Source organism: Berghia stephanieae, chromosome 11, assembly GCF_034508935.2.
Source record: "Berghia stephanieae isolate SIO BIC M18660-M18661 chromosome 11, UCSD_Bste_1.3, whole genome shotgun sequence".
Classification (NCBI taxonomy): domain Eukaryota; kingdom Metazoa; phylum Mollusca; class Gastropoda; order Nudibranchia; family Aeolidiidae; genus Berghia; species Berghia stephanieae.
This window is the reverse complement of record NC_088370.1, coordinates 24,152,964-24,180,176: the sequence shown is the minus strand read 5'-3', so window position 1 is coordinate 24,180,176 and position 27,213 is coordinate 24,152,964. Positions and strand designations below refer to the sequence as shown.

The following is a 27,213-nucleotide window of genomic DNA, read 5'->3' as shown; positions in this document are numbered from 1 at the left end:
AATAAAGAAATTCTGTGATATTACAAAAATATATACAAAATAAATCAGTATAAAAATAAATTCTTAAAACAAACTATATCTTTGGACAAACCAACATGCCTCCTCTACAGAAGACAGTGAAGTGTGTTGTCGATGACCAGTACTTGAAGTAGAGTCTCCGCGAGATGATATTTTAGCGACCATCACAAGCAATCTCGTCTATAGTGTTTTATATGTGTAACCAAAACAACTCATGGCATTTATCCTCTCCACATTCCACAATTTTGTTTGCGCGAAACACCGGGGTAAATATATCAATCTAACTAAAACTTTAAAATTAGACAGCCTACAACACTGCATTGTGCGCAGTGTACCCTAACAGTATCACAATCTCACTCCTCACCAGAAGCAGAAGAAGCAAGCAACGTAATCTATACTTTCCATTTTTCTTCCTGCTGTTGGACAGAATTGATCAAAATTACAACATAAACACATTTCCTCGTAATTCAATAAATACAAAATTTTATCCTTACAGTCCTCACCAAAATTAATTACAAAAATCATTATTTTAAAATGCTAGCATTAGTTGTTAACTATATTACATATCAATAATATCAATCTATTAGATATTGATAAATACACGTCTTATAATCATATCCAACTTTATGAAGATATTATACTTATATCTTTTTACTTTTATTTTTTAAAAGACGAATATAAAAGACTGTTACTGTAAAATGAAATGACTAACAAAGGAACCTGGATTGAATGACAACGTATTGACTGATGATTATTTAACATGTCTGTCCTCCGTACCATTCTTCCTCCTTGTGAGCCAAGAAGAACTCGTTGATCTGCTGTCTTTTGAAATCCAGCTTGTATTCTCCAAACAATTTGATGGCGTCTTCCTGTGAGATGGTGTCGTCTTGTTTGTTCAAGAATTGTTTGAAGGTCATCATAGGAGGCTGGGTTGGACAGTCAGGATCTCTATGAGTTCACAGGAAATTTAAAAGATCGAAATTGTGACAATTTGACAAAATGATAATCTTTATAAAGTAAGCAATAAAACACTGTACAAAAGGTGTAATGAAAGACCCCTATTTATTATAATCACAGTTGCAAGACAGCAGATTTTTGGGCATGTACTCAGAAGAGATCAAATACACCAGCTAATAAACTCATGCATAATTCTTTCACCCCATGTGGACACAAGACCACCCACGTCAATTCACATTATTCTGATTAAAGACCTAAAACACCTCCAAAATAACCAAGAACTAAAGTCAAAGGCAGATCTTATGACATTACATTGTTACAAATAAATATAAATATAAATTTTACGGCGGCAGATCGTTCAGTCACGTCGGACCTTCCATCTGGAACTCTCTTCCTAAAAGAATAAGAGAAGCGCAGTCCTTATCAATATTTAAATCAAAGTTAAAACACCATCTCTTTGTTAAAACACATCTTGATTAATGCATCTTTGTAATTTGACCCCAATATGAATGTTAATTTAGTTTATGTTATTATATCATTATTTTATATTATTTCCGTATTTGACATAGCATGTGGATGTATTATAACATATCTTGTATTAATGACTTTATGTTTAGTTATTACATTGTTGTATAATGATAATATTATGTTGATGTAGTTTGTATAATGTTTCATTTGTATAATAATGTCACTGTATTATTGTTTCGCGCATTGAGCATCACCCAGTGATGAAAATGCGCGTTATAAATGTCATGTATTATTATTATTATTAGCCTCTACAGCAAAAGTCCATGAACTGTGGAAGGAAATGACAGACGATTAGAGATGCAGCTGAAGCATCACAATCAGAGGATTAGGAAGCAATTTGAGCAAGTTTAGTGGATATAAAATCTCAAGTTTTGTTTTGTTGTTTGTATTAAATTTGAAATTAGAATTTCCTAAATGTAATGAATCAATATAAATCTAATATAAATTTTTAAAAAAGGGAAAAGAATGTTTAGTTTTGTTTTTTGTTTTTTAAAAGGGAAAAGGATAAAATATTGGAGTTTTTTTTGTTTATTTTTTGTTTTTAAGGGTTTTCCAGCGCTTGCAACACATTAAGGTCATATCAGGGCCAGTAAAAAGGAAGAAAATGGGTTAGTAAAAAGTTCTAGAATTTTAATTAGAGCACCCAAGAAAAGGTAAGACAAAGGGGAATTGGTTCAAATAGGAAACCAAGAGCACAACATCAAAGTACTTAGTTTGAGATCACCTAAAAGTCTCATTCAGACACAAGCACAGGTCCCCATTAAGAGAAAGAATACACTCAAATGTTTACAAATCATATATAATATGTAAATAAAACATATTACAGTGCATAACAGAAATATGATTTACAAGAAAAAAAATATCATCTCCCAAAACATTTGACTGTGTCCCTTCCAGCTAGGGTATCCGGCCAGAGCCAAGACAAAACCAAGTAATTTCATCCCCAGACAAAGACAGAAAACATGTTGGAAAACAGATATAGGGCATAGAAAACATAGTAAGTGCCACCCTGTCAACTATGGGAGGTCAGGAACCCCACCCAGAAGGATAAAATAATGAAGGCAGTGAAACTTTTGAAGTTAAAGGCTCTACATATGAGAGGAGGTAGGTAGGGTAAGGGTGTTTATTACATACCCAACTTCTCTCCTGTCCCCAAAACCAGGGCCGCCCCTATCAGGCCCTCCACCACTCATGTCCATAGACCTCCATCCAGCACTCCCTGGGGGGCCATTGCTCACTTGGAAAGGGCTTTCGTACATGCCTGGGTAGCCTCCCTCATCCCTGTGGAAACAACAACGTAATCCCTTGATTAGAGATGAGTTGTAAAATGCAATTTTTAAAAATGTATAGCTGAAAAAAATAAAAATAAAAAAAAAAAAAGAATAAAATACCAAGAACGGAACGTTTTGGGCTCAAAATCCTCTTCAGCCAACATAAAAAAGACAATGAAAATATAAATACATTACTAAGAAATCAGATTGAAAGTAGATCTGCCAGGTAGGACTGATGATGTGGTGATGGTAGGGATGAAGATGTGGTGGTGGTTGTAGTAGTGGTGGTGGTAGGGATGGTGTTGTGGTGGCAGTTGTAGTAGTGGTGGTGGTAGGGATGGTGATGTGGTGGTGGTTGTAGTTGTGGTGGTGGTAGGTATGGTGTTGTGGTGGCAGTTGTAGTAGTGGTGGTAAGGATATTGATGTAGTGATTGTGGTGAGTCTTTTTCAATAATAGAAAATTTGAAAACGGCGAAAATATGAAGGTAATGGGCGGAGATGAGCCACCATTTAGAGGGAAATCCGCCTTTAGGCGTAAGATTCTCAGCCCTGAATGATATAACAAAAAGGCCACAATTCTAACGTACCAGTCTCGCCTCATCCTCTTGGCAGGGTGGGGTGATGAATCATAGCGACCTGGACTGTACCGATCCCTGCGCCTGTCATCGTATGGACGCGAGTAGGCATCTGGCCGTGATTGATACATGTCCCGTCTGTCCCTAAATCCACTCCCTCTGCCAGACCATGTGTCCCTGGATCTTACTGATTGTCTGAAATAAATAAGCCATTCAAAAATTTCAACGGCTCTTCATGCAAAACAAACAAAACATATTCACATTCTAAATTTGTAAACCAGTAAGTCTGAAATGAGCATTGGCCGTTATTCTCAGTCTGAGTTTGTTTAAAGAGTTACCAACCCATCATGCCATTCAAACAGGACAAGACTAAAAAAATCAGGATTTTGATTTTTAAAATTGCTATTTTTACATGAAGCAAAAATCACAAAAACTTATTCTGATTATTTTCATTAAAAGAGGTAATATAATAAAAATGGCCATTTTTAATACTGGATCCCAATAAAAATATGCCACAAACAACCTTTAAAAATTGGTCAGATTTAACATGGAAACAATTATTTATTTATTATGATTATTATCAAGAAAAATAAAAAAAAAGGATTAATTCAATTTAAGAATAGGATCAAATCTTTTTTTTGAACACGACAAAATGCTGAGGAAAAAAGGGGTTGGTAGTTCTCAGCTGAGTGGCAACTCTGAATTTATAATATGAAAAAGAGGACATTTTTTAAGCCAACCAAACTTTACAACTTGAGGTGCCTTTTTATTATGAAATTAAAAATAAGATCTAATGAAAACCCTGAGACACAATTCTGTAAGTAAAGCATTTGTATGGAGAATAATTTGAAATAACCTTTAGCAATAGCAATACATCACAATATTATAAAAGTAAAAGATCAAGAAGGCAAAAAAGGGGAAGAATACAGTAACTTCAATCCAAACCATACCATTTGGATTTGTTTTTCTTTCTTGGGACCAGAGAAACACAAACAAAATAATCCCAGTACAAAATGAAAGTTAAGACGGCAGACAACATGTTCCAAGTAACAACAAAGAGAAATCTGTATCAACACCTTTTGACACACTTTTAAATTATAATACATTAGTAGACAGACGTCGTAGCAGCAGCTTATAATGGTCTCACACTAAAATCCAAGCCACAAACTAATTACCGCAATGGATGTACAGCCGCAATAGCAGCCGTTTAACAAAGCACTGTCCTACCAGATGCTCTGCTGTTTCAGGTTCTTTGCCACAATGTATACACGTGGGACAAGTGGAAAGTCCATAGATGTGGTGTATTTTCCTTTGGAAGATTTTACTGCTAGGTAAACCAATGACATCTTCAGGATTATCAATATTAATGGGGTTTTTTAAACTTGAATCTCAAACAATTTTGAGGAAAAATAACGACTGACTGAATGAGTAATAAATCAGTACAGAGACAAAGTTGTAATTAATGGTCTTAAGATTTCTAAGACTTCAATCAAGAATAACAATTTCACAATGCTTTTTTTTTAAAAGTATAGCTCTTAAATTTTCCCATAGTTGGCTCATCAATATCATTGCCTGAGATATAACCAAATCTGCCACAAATAAATCAAAATATTTGTGTGTGAGATTATTGCTCTTTTATTTACCTATTTCTGAGATAAAATACATTTTCATCTTCTTTTTTTTTTCAAAATCTGGTTTAAAAGTTCAAACATGAAGAAAACAAATCTGAATTAGGCCAAAAAGTCTGTTTACATCCAGGATTGCTGCTTAAAGAAACGTAGACCAAACTTCACTGTGCATGAAATCAAAACACAATATCACTTCATTTGTCCTTTGTATTTAGTAGAATTTACTTACAAGGCCACTAAATTTTTAGGTCCTTTTAGCATCAGTATATATATATATATATATAAATCAAGGAAGATGATATGCATGTCAAAAAAGTAAACAGATCTAGTTAAAATTGTATTGCATTATAAGAATCACAACGAAAATTGTGGATCAGTTCAAACAGAATAAAAAAATTCAACTCCAAGTAGTGCAACCTCTTCCATGTCTCCAATCTTTCAATTAAATTATTTCAACTAATGTTGTTGTTCACTTTCAGCCCTTGCTTTTTTTAGGCCTAAACTTCCTTACCACTTCTTCACTTCCCCTCTAAAGATAACAGGTCAGACAAGATCGGGAAATGCTTAATCCTCCGTCCTTCGACAAAGGTAAAAAGTATTTAGATAAAGAATGTAACCCCCCATCCTTTGAATATACAGAAAACAGATCAGACTTAATCCTCCATCCTTCAACAAAGGTCAAAAGCATTTAAATTTCAACCGTAAAAATCAACACCTTTTCATCCAATCATAATGACCCAGTGCCTTCTACTGAGTGAGAGGCACACCCTGTAGATATGCGCAGTTAGAATTAGAACAACTAGTGACTTTGTAAGATTCCCATATGTATCCTAAAACCACCACATAGAATTAAATGAATCTAAATAATTTATGGTTGAAAAGAGTCGCCTAAAAGAATAAATACTGTTATTCAATTCTACAAACTAGCTGGGTAAAACAGTTGAGGGTGTGAATATCCATGAGATTAAATTATTATTTAAACATGCCTGACAATTTAAAGTTGCAATAGCAATATAAATGTAATACTTGCTTGTAGATAGCGGGTAATTATCACCCCTTACTTCAAAACTTGACATATTTTGGTGTAATAATAATAATGGATGAAATTTATAATGCACCAATCTCCACAGACAGCAGGTTCCAGTGGCTAACATAAGCGATAAAAGAGTGAAAAGAAAAGTGTACAGTACAAACTCCTATGAAACAACGACATTGTTTATACAAAATGTCTTTTTTTTAAATCGAGGCCAAGTTTCATTTCTCATTTTGACAAAATTGATTTTGATTTTAAAATTTAATCTGCAATTTGTAATGTTTTATAATATAACCATCCATGAACTTGCAACAGACCCTCCTTTTGATCTCATGTTAACAGATATATAGCACACATCATTTGCGTGGAGCCTGATCGTCAAAAGAGGCGTTCTCTTATGGCTCTCACCAAAAGAGGCTGTCTATCCAGAGGACTGCTTTTTCATGGATGTAGAAAACAAAAGTCTAACTGAACTTGGAAGGCTTGAACAAACACATAAGACGAATGGACAAAATCAGTTGAGGGCCTAAACCGATTATGTGTAGCATCGCACCTTGTAGGTGCCCTACCATCATAGTAGAGAGCAATATATGTACTGTACTGTATCCATATCTTAACACTTCATTTAAACCTCTCCATGAAAACTATGCCTCCTATTTCCATTTTCTTAGAAGAAAATGCCTTTCACACATTGAAAACCTTGTCAAATTTTATCCTAAACTAAATCCTCTACTTTTTTTTTTTTTTAATTAAAAAGAAAAATATAAACAACAGCAACATAAATGATGTTTGCATAATGCATATAGGGTTTTATTGGATCCTCTAGAGAGCAGGAAGAATTGATTTTTCTGTCACAGTCTTATCATTCCTCTTTCTCTTTGATAAATCCTGTTCTTTGTAAAATCGGATGATATACGGGTACATCCTTGTCACCAGAAAATAAAGTGGCAGGCAAAACGCAAAAGAGTTGTGAAATGGTATGAGTATCAATCTATACCGCACGTCTTTCAACTCAAAATTGACTTGACATTTTTTCTCATAAAGAGCGTATATAAAGACGAGCTTTTTATATTGCGCAATATCCACTAAACATGCTCAAAGCGCTTTACAAGTGATCCCTGACCAACAGCAACACGTAACATTTAGAACGTGAGTTGACACATGTTAGGTGATATTGCAATTTTTTTCTGACAGAGACAATGCTGTTAACAGCCAGGTACTCATTTCACACCTGAGTACAGTGAGAGAATGGAAGTAAAGAGCCTTTCCCAAGGACTCAACTATGCGCTGAACGAGGCTCGAACCCAGGACCTTCCAACCTGAAAGCTAGTGTCATGAAAACATTTCATGCAAAACTTCTCGTTATCAAATGGCATCACCCTTAAATCATAGAAAACACATGCATATCCATCAAGCTTCCCATTAACTGTAGCCTTTAAACAACCAATGCTTTCATCTTTAAAAAAATCAACTCAACAATACCGAACAATGTCAAGGTCAGTAGAAAAATTTCAAAAACGCTGTTAAGTCAGAAAATGAACATACTTGAGGCCTGTAAGTGGCAACCAACAGGATTGAGAATTTTTCATGGAATGTACAACTGTAAGTGTGTGTTGAATTGACAAATCCCACCAAATGTTGCACGAGCTGAGCTAGTTTTGAGATACGAGCGAATTAAGGTGAAAAATTGTGATCTGCATGATTTTCGTTTTTTCACTTCATATTTATTATCCATCCAACTAAATTCTCACGAAAGGATTTTACCATATGAAACTTAAAGATTATTTCATTTAGTTTTTTTTTCGGAGCTCTATCGAAGAGAAATACCTTCAAAATTGACCTAAAATCTGCCGCTGAGGTACAGGATTTCAATTTAGCGCTGAGAACTGAAATTTGTACCAAACCCCAACATATCACATATTCTTTTTGTCACTTCTCACTCTGAAATGCAAGTAAGTGTGCTTGAATACAAGCCACCACCGGTCAGTAAAACAACTGTGCATAGCTGTAATAAAACAAATAACGCAATAATCAATAGTCTAACATTCCATTGACTGTCCTGTGTGAAATCTTGTGCCATCAATATAATTATGCAACTAACACATTTTTCTTTCAATTTAATATCATAATCTACAATATAATTTATCTAAAAGTCTGTGCCATCAATATAATTAGGCAACTAACATATTTTTCTTTCAATTTAATATCATAATCTACAATATAATTTATCTAAAAGTCAACATCGACATCTGAAAACAAAAATCACGAACAACGACATAGAAAGTAATGAGAGAGCGGCCAGCGAGAATTAAGCCGCACACGAACCTCCTCCCCCTCCTCAGGAAAGCACTATTTCCTTCTTAATTGATATGAATTGTCATTCTAAATGTTTAGAAATTGATGTACTACAGTCAATTCAGTCACATGTCTAGTTATTTTTATAACTATAACGAAAATATTTTTGACAATTCAAATCCAATACAAAATCTAAAATTGACCGAATTTAGGCCCAAAATTTGTGAGGAAAAAAAATCTGTAATATACGAACAAAACCTGTAAAAATTGCAAGTTTCATTACTCCGACAAAATTTGTAAAAATATAGATAACAACATAAACAAACATGTCACCGTTAGCAAAACAAAAATTTTTTTTAATGGGCATCGATTTTATCTTTCCAAAAATTGGAACTTGGGTGGAAATTAAATATCTCAGGAACTTTTAAATGTAGTCAATTTTAGTTGTTTTTTTTATTGGCTCTGAAATAAGTTTTAATAATCTTTTAAAATGCCCAAATTATTCTCAGTATTCAGATTCTGATTTAAATTCATAAAAACAATATATAAAATTGTAATATAAAAATAAATTGCAATTTTTTGAATTTATAAAGCCAGCAGATTTCTATCAACTCTCTCCAAGTTCATATGAATGATCAACAACGGTGATCGCTAAGAAACAACAATTTTAAAAACTAAACCAAAACAAAAAACAAAAACCTATAAACTTGGGATACTGCAGCCTAAATTTTCACCACCATGATAATACAGATAAATAAATAAAGACCCATAACACTCAATGATGTTGCCTGGTTGGCATATCTGTACAAACATCATCCACCCTCCCTCAGACTCAGACACTTGTTCATGTTCAATAGAGGAGCAACAACAAGCTATACTCACGTGCTGCCCCGCCACCCACGTCTGAAATGATAGAAATGGGAGGGGGAAGACGTGTGTCAGTTCCCAGGCCAAAGCCTGTTGTAATCGGCAAACTACAATACAAAACAGTCAGAATAAACATATTACATCTTTCTCTCCATATTAATATCCTAGTAAGCAAAAAAACTTCCTAGTGTCATATGACTTACAAATCATGGGCCAAACTATTAACTTCAATATTTTTAGGGATACATTATCTTTTTCTTTGGTTTCATTTTCATGAGGAATAAATTAGATTCTAAGGGTATGTTTTTGTACATAAATCAAATGTTTTGTCATCTTCTGACAAAGTTCAAAGGTCGAGATGTACCAATTTTGTATTGTCTTTAACATCTGATCTGACCCATCGTTTTCTCTTTTCATTTTTATCATTATCAATCATTAAAAATTACAAAGAAAAACAACTGTTTTGGACTGTAGCTGTAATATAGGTGGATGAAACTAGAATGTAGTAGAATTGGGGTGAGGACCTTGGGAAAGACAAATTTACTATTATCATTCCGCAAAGCATAGACACCTATTATTCACCATTCTCACACAATTATCGACATCATTCAAACATAATACAATATCGCTTATAAAAATATAAAACAACCCAGAATACAATTACAATTAATGAAAACAGAAAAAAATAAATAAATAACAGAAATATATAAGAATAAGCACAATTACACACAAAAGTTTCTGTGAAATAAAGATTTTATAAACAAATACTTTTTCTTTAAGGGGGAGGAGAGCGGGGAAGAGAGGCAGAAATAATGAAAATAAATGAGAAAAAAAAAATTTTAAAGAAGAAAGAAAAAAAAAATTATAAAAATTTTAATTTAAGTAATGAAAAGAAAGGGAAAAATTCGAAAAATCCAAAACCCATTATAAAAATGACATTAATAATAACAATAATAATAATAATGGCCACATCAACATGTGCAGCGATAACAACAAAATAATGAATAAATAGAACAAATCAGGGACAAATAAATAAATAAATAAAGAATAATGAATGAAACAAATAAAGAAAAAGAAAAGAACAAATTTATCATATTTGCAAAGTTGCTGGATAACTGAGAAACAAGTCAATAAAACTATTCCGATTCACTGTCAGACACCAATCATAAACCAATAAACTCTTTATCATAAAAGTCACTGTAAACAAAACATGTTTGTAATTAATTGTCCATTTAAATCCACTATTTTTATCATCATTCAAAACAACAATCTTTTCAAATTTCATAATGACTACCCTACATGTTACAAGCCACTGACGATGAAATTCAAGAGAAAATTCCAGAATATATACAACTTCAAATTAAAAAAAAACAAAAAAATTATTTATAATTCGATACAAAATCAATCTTTCAATTTTATGATTCTACACCCTATTTGGACATTTAAAATTGGCAACCAACACATTTTGATGAGTTAAGTTAAGTGATATCAAAAATGATATGAATATGAGTCATAAAAGTTTGAATATTAGAAACTCACTGTCCACCACGGCCTGAAGGTCTCCTGAAAAAAATAATAAAATAACAGAATTATAATTAAATCTTCAACCATCTTTAAAACACAAATTGAAAGTGAAGTCGTGGCGTCATAGCTTCTTATCTTCCAGTTCCAAACTCCTTAGAAGTGTGAATGTAACCAGTCCTTTGTAGGACTGATAATGGATAGTAATATATATTGAATCATAAGGTGGCATAACTATTTCAGCAATTACGGGACATAAAAGAGCAGGGATGGGTGATCTTTATTGAGGATCAGCATCTAGAAAATAAGAGGCTATCACTCTGAAACCTGAAGATCAATTACACATGGTTTGTATCCAGTCCTCTGGAACAGTCGTTTTACACTTCTAGTGAGATTGGAACAAGTATTTTTACATCACACTTTCATTCCCTATTATTATCATTGAGAACTGATAAAAACCCTTTTGTACTCTTGTATTTTAATGGTTTCTATATTAAAAAAAAAAATTCTAAAAAAAAAAAGAGATTAACCCAGATAATGACAATTCAACTTTTTTTAAAATTTGCACCTCGAGATAAACACTAAGTGTGTTGCAGATAAAATAGAGTAATAGACTGTGTGTTGTGGCCGCAAACTCGTAAAAATTGTATTAACAGATGACACATTTCATATATTTATTATTATTATTATTACGCTGACATGATATAATGACAATTTTATAAAACAATATAGTAAATGAAAAGAGAGAGAGAGAGAGAGAGAGAGAGAGAGAGAGAGAGAGAGAGAGAGAGAGAGCGAGAGCGAGAGAGAGAGAGAGAGAGAGAGAGAGAGAAACCCCAATCCCCACCCAAAAACAAAATAAAAGAATAAATATAAATTAATATTTTTACAAGTCAAATAAATTTGGTATTGGCTCACCTGTCTTCCCAGCTGTCGCGTCTTCTGTCATCATTTCGTTTGTCGTAATCATTCCTTTCACGTCTGAACTTATCTCTTCCCTTCTTGCGATCAAATTCATCATCACTATCTCCCATTTTGTCCTGACTTAAATAAAATCAATTATAAAAACTCTGTGGAAAATAAATTGTTAAATGTTTTTTAAAAAACATAAAAAAGATGTGAAAAAAAAAATATTAATATATAAATTTGAAACAGAAACAAACGACACTATATGACAAGACTGTTTAAATGAAAGGGGTCCTGATAGCTCAGTTGGTAGAGCATTCGCTTCAAACGCAAGGGGACCGAGATCGATCTTGGGTGAAGTTGAAATCTTTTTTCTGATTCCTCTGTACATCCAGCAGTGCTTGGTTTGCTGGGTCTGTTAGTGTTAGACCTGGTGAAAAGATTTGTTCTATCCAGAAGGTTGCAAATAATTGCTATTGACCATTTCACGCTATAAGAACTAGGAAATTCTGGGCTTCATGGGTAGGTACTTTGGTAAATGTCCATTGGGCACTCCAGCAGTGAGCTGATAAGTGGCCTCGTGGCTGTGACCCTATTTTTTTACTTTTGAGTGATGGTCTCAGAAAAAGTTCCATAGGTTCTTATCGTCATCATTATTATTATTATTATTATTATTATTATTATTATTATTATTATTATTATTATTTATTATTATTATTACTATTATTATTATTATTATTATTATTATTATTATATAATTTAGATCTATACAAACGTCAACTATATAACATATCTTTTCCTAAGAATTGTCAATTGCCATTACTAAAACCGGTTCGTTTTGATCCTTTGATCAACAAAACCCCAACAATTCGGTGATCACGCATTTTTTTTTATTGCTGTCAAAAAAGGATATTGCTGTACAGGTGAGCGGATATCTCAACAATGCTTCAATACAAAACGACTTTGATTATATATTTCTACTCTGTGAATATTGATGATTATTGCAGTATTTCTCATTTATTTGTATAAACTCAAATAACTATGTAATTTTTGATTATATCGTTTGGAGTAATTAAAATTTCTGACCCATTTTTATGGTTATTTCCTATAAAATCTAATCCCAAATGATCTACTAAAATTATATCAAATAAAAGTATGTAAATCACTAGTACTAGTTATGACTCTAAAATATCTTATTGCAACATAATAATAATAATAATAATAATAATAATAAATAATAATAATAATAATAATAATAATAATAATAATAATAATAATAATAATAATAATAATTCTTTATTGCATCCCAAAGAGGAAATTTTTTGTACAGACGTGTTATAATTAGACCTGCATGCGAGTCCTGACCAAATTGTCTGAACTTTTTCACACATATCGCATTACCGGATCTTTTATTTTGTAACTCAGTACTTAGTCATATACATTTTCTTTTGGATTGTCCTACCGAATATATTTATTTTAAAATGTTAAAAAGTACCAAACATTTATAGGGACAAGGGACAGCATGGAGGTAGAGTGGTAGTTTGATATTTTTTCAAAATAAAAATTAATAATTATTTTTTACATAGACAGATAGGCCTTTAAAAAACATTTAATAAGATACCTTACTTTTGGATCTAGGATAAACGGTTCCAAAGTTATGATGATTTTACTACTCTAAATTTAGTCTTACAAAAAGCTCAAAATTGATTGAGAATTCCCCCACTGGGAAGCCTCTCGATAAGGTGACTACTGATTAAAACGGGATCTTAGCATAGAGAAAAGAGGGTTGGTCACTTGTGGTCAACATTAAACATACTGCACTGCCTTCAATCTTTATGAAATTTGATATAGACACAGACAAATGATTTATCTAGATGCCTTCTCTTTTATTTTTTTTGCTATCTCAATTTTGAAAAAGATTTCAAAAGTTTTAAAATGATGTTATTTTTATCAAATTATAATTTTTGATACAATATGTCAACATTGATTTCTATCACTATCACATCAAATGAAATCTTGATCTCTGCCCTTTAAAATGATACCAGAGCCGTTCATATACTGTGAAAAATAATGCAACAGTGATTATAATTATATGAAATTGTGTTATACAAATAAAGTTGCGCTTCACTTGTCCAATGGCTAATCGGCACCTGTCTACCTACAGACTGGGCTAGGGCGAGGATTGAGTGAGTTAAGAAATCTTGTGAAGCTTGGAGAGAGGACGAGTCTCTGTCTCAGCAGTGAAAACAGCCGTCAACGACTGAGGTGTTTTTCTTTTTTCTCTCTTGTGTTACTCACTTTGACTTTGACTGTCTGTGAGAATGCCTCTTTATGAATGATTTTCCTTTGCCACCGTAATCGGACCCCCACAGTAGTTTTTAACCTGGAATAATTGATCTTATCTCTAACTCTAAAGAGCAATAACCATCCCAATCATTAGACTTTAATCCACTGGCAAAAAAAAATACAAAATGCAGCACCCGGCTGGGCTGGCTTTCTCACGTACGCCAAAAGAAAATCATCGCCAATTCCATTTGAATAGATTTCGAACACCATTCTCAACTGACTTCAGATCCGACGAACGGTCAAAGAATTGTTCAGGCATGATAACAAAAAATAATGTAAAAGAGTAATAGATCAAAATATACAACGACAAATCCCGAAAGTTTATTGATAGAGCGAATAAAATTGAAATTATGCAGCAACGATCAATTGAACAAACAAAAGTTACTTGAATGGAATACCGAAAGTATGAAAACGAAAGTTAACGAACTGCGCATGCTCGATTATATCGACACACTACTCGTTTTTCAGACAATGAAGAGTTGCGGTCGAATCGAAGACTAGCGGAGTTTCCCGATAATTGCCGAACGAGCGTAACGAGGACAATATTGTCGGCAACCCGACGCCCATTCGTCGGCACTTGACTGCTCGCCGCCGGTCGAGTTGGGGCTCGCCGACACTCCGACAATTGACGTCACTCGCAATCAGATTACTTTAGCAATAAAATAAAAATAATTGATCCGGGAGATCGCAACTACCGTGATTGTCGGAAAACCGACAATTGTCGGCACACATGCAGGTCTATATAATTTACACAATAAAATAAAAATACAATGGAAATAGGATGTATATATAAAAAAGGAACAGCTCCATAACCAGATCTGCGCTTTATAATATGAATAATTTCAACACTGTAATATAGTTAAAACTGTCACTATAAATTGAAAATTGAAAAGATTGCAAAACAAATAAATTAATAAATTAATAATTACATTTTATGAAAGTAAAAATGCGAAATAATTATATAAAATGATTATTGCTTGTTGTTATAAAGCCCAATACTGGACGGCAGAAAAGATTTTCGGTGTCTCTCTGTTTTCGTTGAAAACATCTAATAGCATCTTTACTACGCTACTTTGAACTTGAGAAAAAAATCATCAAAATAGGAAAAATTGCTCAGTCTCCCTTTCGGCACAAGCTGTGACTCGCCATCTGTTATGAACTCGCGTCCGGCAAAATTTACCTGTCGAACTAAAGTGAAAGCAGTAAACGGCTGTGATTACAACAAAAATCGTACTAAAGGAATCGTATCCACGTATTTGAGTCCAAAAATCGTACGAGTTGGCAGGTCTGTAGTAGCAGTGATAGTGATGATGATGATGATGTGGTGGTGGTTGTAGTAGTGGTGGTAGTGATGGTGGTTAGCTAAGAAAAGTTGCCAAGATTGAAGTTTCTGCATTAAAAATTGGCCGTTTTGTACCAGCGGTGGAAAGTCATCCCTTGGACTGAAATGGAGTTTTTACTTAATTACAACATCCAGGCAATATCTTTGGTGTACTATCAACCCCTTGCATTAATAATTAATGGGCTCGTCATGCTAACCAAATGTCTTGTGATGGCATAGCTTGTCAGTGACGGCAAAAAAGTACTTATGCTAGATGTCTAAAATTTGGAATTATAGACAACACATGTTAATGAATCTCCAATTGTTTTCGAAATACTGGAAACAGTCGCAAAAAGTGGCCGGTTCTAAAAATGGGACTGACGTACGCTGACCACTTTTCTAAATAATTGTATGCCAAGTTTCATTGACCTTTGGACAAGAACAAATGGATGTCCAGGTCAAACGCAGAAAGTGGCGATGGGTTGGCCATACCCTGCGGAAAGAGCCCTGTAATATAACCAAGCAGGATCTCAAATGGAACCCACAGGGCAAGAGGAAACGGGACCGTCGAAAACAGACTTGAAGGAGTAGCCTTCACCAAGATTTGAGCATCTCCAATCTTACCTGGAGTGAGGCAAAAGTATGTGCCAAGGACAAAAGAAGATGGAAGAGTGCTGTTGAGGCCCTATGCTCCGCCAGGAGCCAAGAGCCATAAAAGTCAAGTTAAGTCAAGTTTCATTCATTTTTATCAAAGGGATTTCCCGTTATTGTTAATAGAAAACACCCATACCGCTCCAGTAACGGTCCAAAAAATAGGGTGGCGTTTTTATGCACCTCCGGAAGAGGTGTACAACAACGCACCGTTTTAATGCACCTCCGTTGGCGGTGATGGCAAATAAATGAAAATGTTGCTGCATACGTCCATGAGGTTTAAATAGTTTTAGATTACAGTTTATTACGCTGTTTAGTGATTACCGATGTACGTTTATACAATGACAAGAAATTAAAGAATAATAACAATAATTTTAAAAATAAAAAGTAAAAAGAAACATGGAACACAAATACTGATCTCAAATAAATAAATAATTTTAGAAATTTAAAATCAAAGTTTTTTAAAAACATGATAAAAAGTTTTTGGAAACAAAAAAAAGAGAAAAAAAAAGCAAACAAAAATAAAGTAAATTTAAAAATGAAAAATATGCCTACAATGGGAATCGAACCCATTACTTTCAAGGTTAGAGTCCAACAGCCTATCCACTGCGCTACGGAGATACCTGACTGTTCATATAACATTATAACTTATAATATAAGGTCTTTCTAAAACATTATTTTACCATCAATGCAACTTCTATTTTCTGGTTTTATTTTTCGATTTTTTAAATTATTATTGTTATATTATTATATAAATTTATTATCAAAAACATCCTACAGATGTCACAATATAACTTTCGCCATGTCCAAATACAGAAACACAATATTGCTGATGAAATTGGGTGGGATGCGCATGCGTGACAGAGGTGTATAAAAACGATCCGTTAAGATACACCGTCAGCGGAGGTGCATAAAAACACTACGAAAAAATAGACCCGATCGACAGGCCGTTTCTGTGTGAGTAGCGGTAGTTTTTGTGACGAAATCAATATAATTATTGTTGCTTTATGCTGAAAACACTTCAGAAGAGCATCATAATCCATCTAATCTTATGTGAAAATATGCAAGAGAGAGAGAGAGAGAGAGAGAGAGAGAGAGAGAGAAAGAGAGAGAGATTATTTCCAACATGATTCCCATGCCATATCTCAAGTCCATCCACCAGTCTAAATTCTAAATACATGTTCACCCTCCTTGCGTCCAGTACCACTAAAAGCAGTCACGAGAGAGATGATGATTAGGTGAAAATATTGAGAAGGGGCGGCGGCTAAGCTAACCCTACCTGTTGGTTAATACAGATGAGAGTGAGAGTGAGAATAGAAGGCTGCGGTTATTCAGAGTCGACTCTGAATAACTGTCTACGGTTATTCAGAGTCGACTCTGAATAACTGTCTACGGTTATTCAGAGTCGACTCTGAATAACTGTCTACGGTTATTCAGAGTCGGGGAGTCCACTCTGAATAACTGTAGACAGTTGACTCTGAATAACTGTCTACAGTTATTCAGACTCTGAATAACTGTCTACAGTTATTCAGAGTCGGGGAGTCGACTCTGAATAACTGTCTACAGTTATTCAGAGTCGGGGAGTCGACTCTGAATAACTGTAGACAGTTATGAGTGATGAACTTCCAGTTACAACCACACGGTTTTTCTGGGTTTTTTTCTTCTCTCCCACCTCTATTTAACCCGACGGGAAAAAATCGTTTTACTTTTTGGTATTTTCTTGTCTCTTCTGTCATGGCAGTTTTTTTGCATCGGTGATTTGCATTGCGGCCGCAAAATTTGCAATTTTTTGCAAATTGTCGAGATTTTGAAAAAAAAAAAAAAAAAAAAATTAAATATAGTGGGGGGCCGCGGATTTCTGGGATTTGTTTTTTGTCATGTCAAACATTTTCTGCTCAGTGGTAGTTCAGGGGGGAAAAAACAATAATATGCCTTCTATCATTTTTGACACCTCTGCTCAGTTGCATGAATTTTGGTGACACTCCTTTATTTATGACGTTAGTATAGACACGCTGGCGCCAAATGTCATAGGCAGCACAAGACCCATGGTGGTCATGAATGAGATGATCGAAAGGGAAGGGGATGGAGCAAATGGGTGTAAATATTTGTGTACTTTTTAGCTGTAACATTCATTTGGCGATTTTATAAGGTTTATAAGCGTGTCTTTTTTTTCTCTTCCTTTTAAAGTTTTGGTTTGTTTTTGTTTGATTGTTCTGAATTTGTTAATAGAATTCATTACAACTTGTGTCTAATTATAAAACAATTTTTAAAAAAATCAATTCATTAATTCTCACTCTCTCAGCCACCCTTCTATCTTCATATTATGTTTATAGATATCATGTGGTAATAGAGAGATAATAAGTTAGGCTGATCGATTTAAGAAATGATTGTTTATAAGCTAATTTAAATTTGCTTTGTTGATGGAATATGTTTTGCAATTGATTAAAGATTCTTATTTATAAGCGACTGAAGTTGAAAAATCGCCAAGTTTTAAGAATTTGGCACTAAAATTGCCAAAGTCACAAAATAACCGTAGTAAACTAGTATCAAATTGAAAGAAACTCATCTCGCAAGAACTCAACTCGATAGGCTACTCGGCTCTAAATATCTGTACACATGGTTATCCAGGGTCGACTCTGAATAACCATCTACAGTTATCCAGAGTCGACTCTGAATAACTGCCTACAGTTATCCAGAGTCGACTCTGAATAACCACTTCGGAATAGAATAGCGCCGAGACCGAGAATTTGGGCGGCGGCTAGACTAGACTTAGACAGGCTTCCCTGATTCCCTGTCCCTATCTGACTGTTGGTTATTACAATAATACAGGGATGAGAATAGCGAGAAAGTGCCACTACCTCTATTCTCACCCAGGATGAGAGGTTGAATGTTTTTCTATTCTACCCAGGATGGGAATAAAAAATAGAATGGGCACCCTTTTAAGAGACTGGAGAGCGCTTGAAAATACTGCGAATAGACGCGAAGGCGCACAGACCACGTTGAGAATAAGAGAATCTCCAAAGACTATGGTGCATAGAAATAAATGCACTCATTGAGATATTATTTATAAACATTCTTCAATCGTTGCAAAATTCTCTACTTACATCAAGCCAAGAAGGCGCTTGCCGGACAGAAATAAAAATGGACGTCAAAAAGTATCGAGCTCGATTAATGCTGAGGTAATAGTCGATACTAATAATTTAATTGAAAGGATTGGGAATTTATTTTCTCATAATCTATAATAAAATTAATCCCCCCCCCCCCAAAAAAAATTGACCTGAAATACATTCGTGGGTGTTTTTTTTCATTCACCCAACCATAACTTTAAGAGAAAGGGTAAGAAGACTAATTAGACGAATACGGTTCCAGCTTAATAATGTTGGTGTCGATCTCCCTCTTTGTTGTCTGAAGCAACGTTTAATCCATTAAGATAATGCACCATTTATATTTTAAAATATTATGCTCATTACTTCGAAAAAATATATACAAATTACCATCAAATAATATAATTTACATATCAGTCTCATTTCTTTTTAAATCTTTTTTCCCTCAAAGCCCAGGAGCCAAGTGTATCATTAAAAAGCGGAATAACTCGTGGAAATTTGATGAAATTGTAAATTTACAGTGCGTTATGTCCCTTTGTCCTTTTTTATAGCGGTAGTGTTGTCAGTCAAGTAAGTATATTATACTGCTGGGGAATGTTGATCGTGAAAGAGATGGCATGGTGATTCGAAATAGGCAACGATGAAACATCAGTTGAGATATTTTCGATGTTCCCCCTTTTCACAAGAACCAAGTCTAAAGTGTGGCCGGGTGGGGACGCTAACAAGTTGCTCGAGATCACGGTGGTATATGATAGGGTACCTCGAAGTTTTGATGACACCTTCTCATCGTCGAAGTGGAAATTGAAGTTACCAAAGAAGACAGGGATGATAGACGGATACATTTCTCTGTCGTCGATCTGGTTTTCTAATAAGAAATTTATGTTTTCATTGTTTATTTTGTTTTTGTTTTATTTTTTTGTTTGTTTTGTTTTATTTTTGTTGGCTGAAGAAGGGGTTTGAGTCCGAAACGTCCATATTTGGTATATTGTTCTTTCTTTACTTTTTTTAAAGCTGTTGTGTTCATTCTTGTTGATAACTTTTGATTCACGTCGCACGGTTGGTATGGAGATTTTATTATTCTTGTTGACAAGAGGCCTAAGCATGCAAGTTAGGCCATAATGTTGCCTATTGGTGTTTTTGGGAGCCGAATAAAAGCAGTGACTGCTTCAAGAGTGGTTAAATTGTCAGGTTTAATAACCGCAATACCACCAGCAGCAGATAGAGAACAAAAGTGTGATGTCAACAAACAAAAAACACACAACAACAACAACAAATCTGATCCAAAGTTCATTGGAAGTGTAAAACCACTCTTCGGGAGGACAGGACACATACTGATTGATCTTCTGGTTTCAGAAGAGTGATGGCATTTTTATTTTATAGTCTCAATTTGTGCTGGTCGTCAATAAAGATCTTCCATCCTCGCCCTTATACGTCCCGTAATCCTAAGAATCTGCCTATGCACCCTGCTACTAAAATAAGCCACCTTGGGATTAACTATGTAACCTATTCATTATAAAACCTCCGAATGACTGGCGACACTTCCCAGGAATCTGGAACTGGAGAGTACAAGGTGTGAAGTCACGACTTCTCTGCCCTTTAAGGCTCTCCGGTGTAACCAGGCGGTAATATGGCTGCAATTATGTGGGTTCATCACCTGGGTCTAAAAAATAAAAAAAATGTGGGTTCATCACCTGTCGCTCGTAGCCATGTTTCGACTAAAAAACAACAGATCACAGTCATGTTTGACGATTTCATTGTAAATCAGGTTGGTTTTGTTGCCATATGACAAAATGATATGCTTCGAGATGACTTGCCATTATGTTTGCAAGTTGGTGGTATTTTCCTCTGTGCTATACCCAATTTGGCCGTTTGAAATGTGTTCACTTTGTTCCTGTTGACTTTTTGACGGGACACCAGATTAATATTGTGGAATCACTCAACCCAAAAAAGATTAAATGTGAGGAAACAATTTATTATTGTGTAAGTAATAGTACATACAAATATATAGCAACAAAATTGTAAGTAGAAGAACAGTATATTAGAACTCAAATATGGAAAGTAAGGAATAAAGAATGTATCTTTTCTAGGGCATGCAACTTTGATATTTGTAAGCACAAATAATGTTTTAAACAATGGACTTAATCAATAATAACTAATCAAGCTGTAACGCTTTCATTACAATACATTAGACATACCATGGATTTCAGGTTTAATTTGTTGTCTGCGAAGGGTCAACTTTCATTGGTTACAGAATCGTATCATTACTGGTAAAAGTCGTCACCGTCACCTCAACTGCCATGGAGCAGCCGTAGTATTGGGGGCAAAGCACCGTTACAACCACACTCATCATCATCATCATCATCATCATCATCATCATCACCACCATCATCATTATCATCATCATCATCAACAACAACAACAACACCAATATCAACAACAAAAACATCTTCATCATCATCATCATCGTATTCATCATCATCATCATCATCATCATCATCATCATCATCATCAACATCACTTCACCATCACCATCATCATCATCATCATCCTCCGGGAACATTCTCTATCTAGAGGTTAGAGATGCCATAGTATTTCATCTCTTTCCAATACCTTTCAACATTCTCTTCATCATCATCATCATCATCATCATCATCATCATCATCATCATCATCATCATCAACATCACCTTCACTATCTTCAGTGGTGCCAACTCTTCCATATTTTGCTGCCAGTGTTACCTGTTTATTCTTCTCCCTCACTTTCGGGCGATTTCCCCTCCAGAATATTATTTTGGAGCACTTCATGCTTTCTAATATTAATTACCACGTTTTCATTGCTTGATGGTCAACAGATCTTGAAGGATAATCTTACTGACTCTTTGTCGAACGGATCTAATTGCAATGCCGGTGGAAACAGCGGTGAATCCCCCCCCCCCCCCCCCCCCCCAAAAAAAAAAAAAAAAAAAAAAAATAAAAAAAAAACAACAAAAAAAAAAAACAAAAAAAAACAACATTCTTTTAAAACAGACCAGAAAATTCGTCCTTCAAATATCGATAACCCCCATTTTGTCAAATGCTATCAAACCTGGAACTTTAAGAAAGTGTTCACGGAAGTTCCAAATTTAAAAGTTTTTGAAAAGATGAGGGTCATTTTATCGATCGACATAATATTGAAGGACCATAGTTTATTTATGTTTTTTTTTTTGTTTTGTTTTTTGTTTTATTTTTGTTTTTTTGTTTGTTTGTTTGTTTGTTTTTGTTTTTTGTTTTTTTTGTTGTTTTTTTTTTTTGTTTTTTTTTTTTTTGGGGGGGGGGGGGGGGGGGGTCAGAGTCCTGCAGTACAATGTGGCATAGTTGTCTTGTGGTGTGACAATCCGCTTGTCCATGGTTCGAGTCCAGCCGGGGACAACACAATGTTGAGTCCATGGAAAAGGCTCTTTACTTATATTTTCCCCACCACACTCAGTCATGTGGAAAATAAGTGTACATGGTCAGAAACAGCATTTTCTTCTTTGGGATGGAATGATGGTCAATTGCGCTTTACAGGCCGCATGTAACAAACTGTTGTCATTGGCTCGGTGCTCTAATGTAAAACGCTTCGTCTTAGGTTGAGAATTTTTGAATAGCGATCTCCCTGCGTCAAGTGGACGGACAAAGTCAGGATGAAGCTGAAGATCGACAACAAGGTATACAAATTAGAAAGAGGGTGCGTGGATGGTTACGCCATACACTTGGAAAACCTGTCTGAAACATCTCAAGACAGCCTCCAGTTTGGAATCCCCATGGAGGAAGAAGACCAGGGAGATCGAAATAGTTGGCGACGGAGCATTGAGGGCGCAGAGGATGGATGCACATCGAAGCAGGTGACGATTTTCCACAAAGTCGGAAAGGAGAGGGTTAAAGGTTGATACACATGGAAGCGGGTAGATAAGACAGCCCAAGAAAGAGTCAAATGTCGAACATCATTGATGGCCTATGCTCCAACTGGGGTTTAAATTTGGATACACGTGGAAGCGGGTGAGGGAGACAGGCCAAAGAAGAGTCAAATGGCGAAGCTCCGAATGGAGTTAAGGGCTAAAGTCAAGATCTGTCCGTGTCAAAGTAACAACTCGGCAACGACGAGAAATGAGAACGGTGGTGGGTGAGAGAAGAAATGCATTGAAAAACATTGTTTTGTATTTAATTTTTTTTTTGTGGGGGGAGGGGGGGGGGGGGGGGGGAGGGGGGACGTGGGGCGAGCTGAGAGTCATATAAATAAATTCAAAAACCGACGTACACATTTTTGCTTGTCTATTAACTGAAGGCATGTTTGAGATTTAACATGGTTGTAATGGACAATTATATTTTGAGAGTATTTCATAACAAAAATGAGTCCATAGCGATGTGGGTGACCAAAAGATAATTCAACGTCCATGGAGTTTTGTGCGGCTATGTGGTCTTGTGGTATGACACTCGCTTTCGGATCGGAAGGTCCTGGGTTCGAGCCTCGCTCGGCTCATAGTTGCGTCCTTGGAGAAGGCTCTTTACTCACATTCTCTCACCGTACTCAGGTGTAAAATGTGTACCTGGCCGTTAACAACGTTGTCTCTGTCCGAAAAATTGTAATATCGCCTAACAGGCGTCATGTCCCGTCCTACATGTTAAATGTTGCTGTTGCCCAGGGACCCTTGTAAAGCGCTTTGGGCAGGTTTAGTTAATATTACTCTACATAAAATCTCAATTTGTTTTCAATTTTTGAGTTTTCAGACCTTCAAATTCGTACATGACGACAAAAACCATATTTATAGGAAATAAAAAACATCAATCATAGTACATTTCTTCAAATCATTTTAATTCATTTATACTTGGCATCAAATAACCGACACAAACACAATAACACTAATGATAATAATAATGATAACAAAAATTAAGCATTCCCAAATTTCACCAAAATCATTGGAGAACCGAGCAACCCATTAAATCCACCCCCCCCTCTCTCTCTCTCTCTCTCTCTCTCTCTCTCTCTCTCTCTCTCTCTCTCTCTCTCTCTCTCTCTCTCCTCTCTCTCTCTCTCTCTCTCTCTCTCTCTCTCTCTCTTAAATAATAATATTAATAGAATAATGATAATAATAATAATAATAATAATAATAATAATAATAATAATAATAATAATAATAATAATAATAATAATAATAATAATAATAATAATAATAATAATAATAATAATAATAATAATAATAATAATAATATCAATTTCTACAAATAGGCATCTACAATTTAAAAAAGAATGAAAAGCAGATGAAAAAAGAATAGAAATTCTAAAAATATGTAATAATCACATTTATATAATATCGCATACCAATTGTCAGGTCATTTCCACTATCTTAATCTTACACTGACAAATAATATTTGGCATAATACATAAGAAGTGTAGAGGTGTGTCTCAAAATGACGACACCCTCTAACAATCAACCAACATAATATTTTCTCAACCTTCATTTGCGCCATATTATTTTCACTGTAATGTTTTGAAAGAGGACAATTTGTCTTTTGTTTTTTGGGTTTTTTGGGGTTTTTTTTCATCAATATTTCTACTATTAACTCCCTCCTTACCACCTACAGCAAAATCGTCACATTTGTTACGATAGAATATACGTTTTATATTATTCAGATTTATTTTGTACATCATAAACTTTGAAGAATGATATTTGTTTAATTAATAAGAACATAAAGTTGTTTTGTAGAGAGCTTGTTTGAGTTTTTTAAAATCGAATTTTCTGTTGGGTAAGCCTGCCATTTTGGGAAAATACTGAAAATGATCGGCAAGGAAAGGGTTAAAAAATAATTGAAATATTATGTGGACTGTTGTCTTTTGGAGAGTAAAATAAAGGGAGTAGGATGTTTGAGAGTTTTTGACAAGATGAGGGTCATTTAAATCGATCGATATTTGAAGGACGAGTTTTCTGGCCAACTTTCTTTAAATGTGTTTTTCCAGAGTGCGACAGATTCGTCCTTCAAATGTGGACCGATTAAAATGTCTCGAGTATTGCTTGTCAAAATGTGTACCTCTCAAATCTTGGAATTCCTTGACGATTTACTTGAAGTCCCAGGTTTGAATGTCTTTGAAAATCTTTTTTAGATTTAAAACAAGAAAAGGAAAAGAAAGAAAAAGAAAACAAATTTTAAATGAAAACAAAAGACAAAAACAAAAGTACAGCAGTGATGAGCCCAAGATATCGGAAGGATGAAATTCGTACAATTTTTATTGACAGGTATGAAAAACAATAAGCGCCTGTTAAAATGTTTCATGATTAAACAGACAAAGATAGGCAATTGTAAATAAAGTCACATACTTTACACAACACACGCTGTAAGCATCACGTGATCAATCAATGCCGAAATATTATGTGATTCCTTTGTGACGTGGAGAAAAAAAGGGGGCTGGGGTTTTGAGAGATGACAAGCAAAATAAAACTCACGAAAATAGGTAATAATTTCGTATGACTTGATATTGGTAGATATTAATTGCATTTTAAATTTTAATGAAATCTTTTCATCATAGTGCACACTGGATACTAGAAACAAGACTGACACACTAGAAGTAACACACTCATTCACGACAACCGTCCATAGAGACAGCGTACCCATATTTATTTATATTCATGGTGCACACGCAAATGTGTGTAAATAGACGCGAGACTTCGGGAATTTAATCTTGACGGGCTTGAGTGTGTAACGAAGATCTCATCAAAATGTTAATCATAAATTCTTTAGATTTATTATTATTTTTAAAAAATGTAAACTATTATGATGGTATCTTTGGCTCTATGTATACTAAACTCCATGACGTATTTAATAACGTCCAAATAAAAACCCCACATTACAAAACAATACAAATCAAAACAAAAATATGAGAATGTGGACACTATTGATGCCATGCGTTTAGGTAAAATGGTTACAACATCCGCCAGCAGGATAAAACATACCGACACACAAAACTATGTGAAACTTTAAACGTTTATCGTCTGGTTAATATGATTTATTGAGAACTAATAATTAATATGGCTGTCTAAAAACAATAGCAAATAGACGAGTGACTTCAATTTCGTTCCATCTATAGAAGAAACGAAGTTGACGCCACTCATCTCTTTGTTATTATTTTTAGACAGCCTGATAGAGATTCGTTGTCAATAAATTATATCAATCAGACTATAAACGTTATACGTGAGATACAATTTTGTGTTTTGGCATGTTTAATCTGGCTGTCTGAAGCTGTTAGGATTTTCCTAAACGCATAGCATCAATAATGATGTGTCAAAATATGCGCAAGTAATGACTTAAATTTTGTTTCAGGCGAAAAATGTGCGCAATGGTAGCGATGTTCCCATGGTGTGCACACGTCACATAGAATTTATCCATTTGCTGAAGAAGCGATCATGTGATATTCTAAGTGATACGACTAACGGCTAACGGCGTGTGTTCCGAAAAGTACGTGATATCAATCAGTAATGATTGTTCATCAAAACAATAACGACTTGTAAGGAGAGATTACATATGAGAGCAGTAAAGTTAGGTGCCCCAAACGTAAACAAAGGTCGAGAAGCACGTGGCAAACCACATGTTCCTGTCTTGACAGCTCACGTTCCAATGTAAATAATAGAAAAAAAATAACCTTTAAAATGTGGCTGTTAGGTGGCGAAAGAAACACATATTCATAAATACTCGATCATGCATCAAATAATGTCTAGATATGGATATTTTATGGAACAAAAGGTAAAATTTTCTAAAATTTATCAAAAGTTACAGTCTATCTATTTTTAGACCAGAGCAAATTATTGCGCTGGTGTGAACAAAACGAGAATTATTCGGAGCCTGATTTTCAGAATAATTTAGCCTTATATTATTATTTCTGCAACTGTTAGATTTTATGTAAACATATTTTCAATACAGAAAGTGGATTGCCTACAACTCAAACTACAAAATTGGGAGACCTATATTGTGCGTAAATTATTCCGGTCCCTAACGGAAATCACTAGCAACTTGTTATTGTTTACGTTTGGGGCACCTAACTTTACTGCTCTATACTAATTAAAGTAATCGATATGCTTATTACTAGAATATCGATTTCAGCTAATCGTTTAGCACCACATATGGATGAACAGTGTTAAAAAGTCATAAAGATATAATTAATTATAAATTGTAATCACAGCCTTC

At 34.6% G+C, this 27,213-nt stretch overlaps 1 protein-coding gene across 4 annotated transcripts in view; it reads right to left on the bottom strand.

The window, feature by feature from the left end:
- LOC144957312 (serrate RNA effector molecule homolog) overlaps positions 1 to 19,093 on the bottom strand; it is a 57,314-nt gene extending 38,221 nt beyond the window's left edge. For 2 of the 4 annotated variants that reach the window (XM_078888450.1, XM_078888452.1), the window contains exons 1-7: positions 19,022 to 19,093; positions 11,612 to 11,763; positions 10,712 to 10,735; positions 9,188 to 9,208; positions 3,362 to 3,544; positions 2,638 to 2,784; positions 796 to 966 (exon numbers count right to left, since the gene is read on the bottom strand). In XM_078888450.1, the coding sequence (XP_078744576.1) occupies positions 796 to 966; positions 2,638 to 2,784; positions 3,362 to 3,544; positions 9,188 to 9,208; positions 10,712 to 10,735; positions 11,612 to 11,727 (662 nt within the window). In that variant the 5' untranslated portion in view covers positions 11,728 to 11,763; positions 19,022 to 19,093. The remainder of the gene's footprint in view (positions 1 to 795; positions 967 to 2,637; positions 2,785 to 3,361; positions 3,545 to 9,187; positions 9,209 to 10,711; positions 10,736 to 11,611; positions 11,764 to 19,021) is intronic. The other 2 variants (XM_078888451.1, XM_078888453.1) reach the window with 1 other exon arrangement.
- Positions 19,094 to 27,213: the final 8,120 nt, after the last annotated feature.